The sequence below is a fragment of the Lingula anatina genome, chromosome 5 (assembly GCF_051362555.1).
Source record: "Lingula anatina isolate TDL-2025a chromosome 5, LinAna3.0, whole genome shotgun sequence".
In the NCBI taxonomy this organism is placed as follows: Eukaryota; Metazoa; Brachiopoda; class Lingulata; order Lingulida; family Lingulidae; genus Lingula; species Lingula anatina.
In genome coordinates, this window is record NC_141771.1 from 8,601,912 (window position 1) to 8,604,675 (window position 2,764).

Here is a 2,764-nt window from a genome sequence, read left to right on the forward strand (position 1 = left end):
ACTGAATTACAGTAGATAATACCTAAGGGTGCCTTTTATCATGAAGACTCTTATCTTTTTTCCAAATTATATTGTTCCGATGAAGGTTCCGAAATGGAAAACGGCCACTTCCTTTCCGTTCTGAGTATATGCTGTGGGGTGGTTGGTGACTGGCTTTACTTATTTTGCAATGATCTCTTTGCGCGATGCGTTCAGTTAATGACACTCATAAGATATCTGATATTCATTTGAATGATATAGTTTTGGTTTTGTACCCGACTAGACCTGCCGATTTCATCTGGTGCAGACGCATTACTGATTTTACAACGTCAAATTACGAAAAAATCGTCAAAGGCAGGCTATCCATGCAAAGCGACACTGTATTTGTGTACAGCCCATATCGTCCCTAATGTTTCTTTTCTTATCACTTTATGTTTACATGAATGTTTGCTGTGTTTCTGAATAGATACAAACAATAAAGAAAATGTAAACCAATGTTTATGTGAATATAAATGCTGGCATGACTTCATAGTGCCCGCGTGAAAGTTGGAATTACTTGTTTGGTAAAATATAAACGAGACTTCACACGCTGGCTGTTTATACCACTGCCAGAAATCACCAATAACGGGCTCAACTGGTAAGCATAAGTCGTCCCTGGAGAAATTTTGTTTCACGATGCACTTTGTAATGATATTTCGTTCAAAGAATGCAGAACTATCCGCCACGTGATAAAACCAAAATTCATGATTATTTATTAAGCCTGATTTAACTTGTACACAATAAGGCTATTTAGATTAGATTTCAATTCATTGGTTTTTTAATCAACATATTATGTATTTTAACAGGAATGTATTACTTTTTCTTGGCCTTGACTTCGGCATCAGGGTGTTCGAAGTAGTTAGAGACGTAAATGCCTAATATTGTGATTATTTCAGACAGAAAAATTGACCATGCACCTTTTGACCTTCGTATTAGCCCTACTGTTATCTACAAGCTGTAATGCTGCTGACCATGAACCATGGGCCCGTGAGGTGAGTTCCACGTGCTGTCTGTGTCCATTAGGTGCATATTTAGGGTCAGCTAATATTTAAATAGGGTTCCATCCTTAATTGTTTCAACTAACGTGTAAGTTTGTAAAGACAAAGATGCCGAAAGGGGCTGAAAGGCTTTACAGGTATTACTTAAATATTTATTTTTTGTCTACCACAATTCCCACAGTGCCCACGTGGGATCTTAGCAAAGGAAAGAAAAGTGCTCAGCTATACTAGCTTTTAATAAGTCAATAATGCTTTTGAATATGTCATAGGGTGCGTTCACAATAAAACTATCGCACTAGGTAGATAGACCGAACTCCACAGGAACTCTCACTAAATACAATCAGGAAATGTGAATGTCATGTCTCTGCAAACAGGGTTCGATCTTTATATAAATTAGGTATGTACATTTTACATTGTCGAACTGCACTATTGTGTGTGTGTAAATGTAATTGTAAATCATTGCACCAATGACCGATTATGAAATTTCTATCATTATATAGGAGACTCAGAACGGAGAGGCCTCTTCTCTCTGGAAAGAAAAAGCTCGTAAAATATTTGGCATGCTGGATGCAAATGGAGATGGAAACCTCAGAAGGCAGGAGTATGTACACGAAACAGCAAACAGAAGTCGTCAGGTGCTGTCCTCATTCAGAGCCAAGGCTGTTTACGGAGTGATGAGCAATGATTGGAACTCTTTGTTTCTTTCTGCAAAAACGCCGAAACAGGAATTGAGCTTTGATGAAGTGCTTGACTTGTCTTCATCCGGTATTTGCAACAGCAGAACGATTTTCTCTGAACTGCAGTGGTGTTGGGACTGGATGCATATCATCGATGAAGATTGTGGCGGGGACGTGTCTGTCAACGAATATGCTAATTTTCTCATCATATTTCGTAGCACAATTCCTCCAGAAAAAGCATTCAGAGAATTTGATCATGATCGGAATAATGTACTAAGCGCGGAAGAATTTGTGATGGGGTGTTACCATAATAGATTAGACCAAAACGGAACAACTGCAGTACCGTTCTATGGCCACTGAATTATGCAAAATGATGACAAAAGGTGTCCGTAATATTTAGATGATTTACCTTTTCTCTAAATAACATTGGCTTTGTTGAAACATGAAATGAAAGACTACCTTTCATTCCCATTCTAATAATGATCTTTCACAGTCAAGATGCCTGAAATTGTTCATTGAGTCTATTTAAGGTTGATTAAAATTAAGGTTGATTAAAATCAATTTACAACTGACGCAACATTTGTACAAGCAGGGGCATAATATCAATTTGAATAAATGCTGTGCAGCAGTTGGTTCTTGTCTTTACTAATTCTACACTGGTCATTTTGGTTTTAGGTAAACTTTCCATGACACTAATGACTGATTTATTATTAAAAAAATAAAAACACTACAATTAAAACCATATTGCGTGTCCACACTATGCACACTGCGTGCTCGTGTCATTTCTCTTTATAGGCTAAGAATGAGTTATACCGTTTTGGTCAAGGGACGGGGATGTGAGAACCGGTCTCGATTATATATTTTGCCTTTAGTTAACGCCCCATTGCATTTACATTTGGTTAGCCATACTTATTCGATCAGGTGCAGAAATAAACCGCTTTAAGATGTCATTTTCAAGCAAGGTAAATAATGACTGTCACTCCCTCAAAACAAAGCTGAAGCTAAATTTGAAGCCCACATCATCTTCAGTTTGATGATTGCTTTTGTTATCTCTACAAGCTGACATAAAGG

At 37.5% G+C, this 2,764-nt stretch overlaps 1 protein-coding gene across 1 annotated transcript; it reads left to right on the forward strand.

Annotated features, from left to right (window-relative positions):
* The first annotated feature begins 910 nt into the window (after window positions 1–910).
* Window positions 911–2,310, forward strand: LOC147761589 (uncharacterized). Its single transcript, XM_087014282.1, has 2 exons — window positions 911–1,010; window positions 1,517–2,310. The coding sequence occupies exons 1-2, from the start codon at window positions 930–932 to the stop codon at window positions 2,051–2,053; spliced, it is 618 nt and encodes a 205-aa protein (XP_086870408.1). The 5' UTR covers window positions 911–929; the 3' UTR covers window positions 2,054–2,310.
* The last annotated feature ends 454 nt before the right edge of the window (window positions 2,311–2,764 follow it).

Coding starts and splice junctions, on each gene's coding strand:
- LOC147761589 (XM_087014282.1), top strand. CDS start 930: ATGCACCTTTTGACCTTCGTATTAGCCCTACTGTTATCTACAAGCTGT. Junction 1,011..1,516: donor ATGAACCATGGGCCCGTGAG/GTGAGTTCCACG, acceptor ATCATTATATAG/GAGACTCAGAACGGAGAGGC.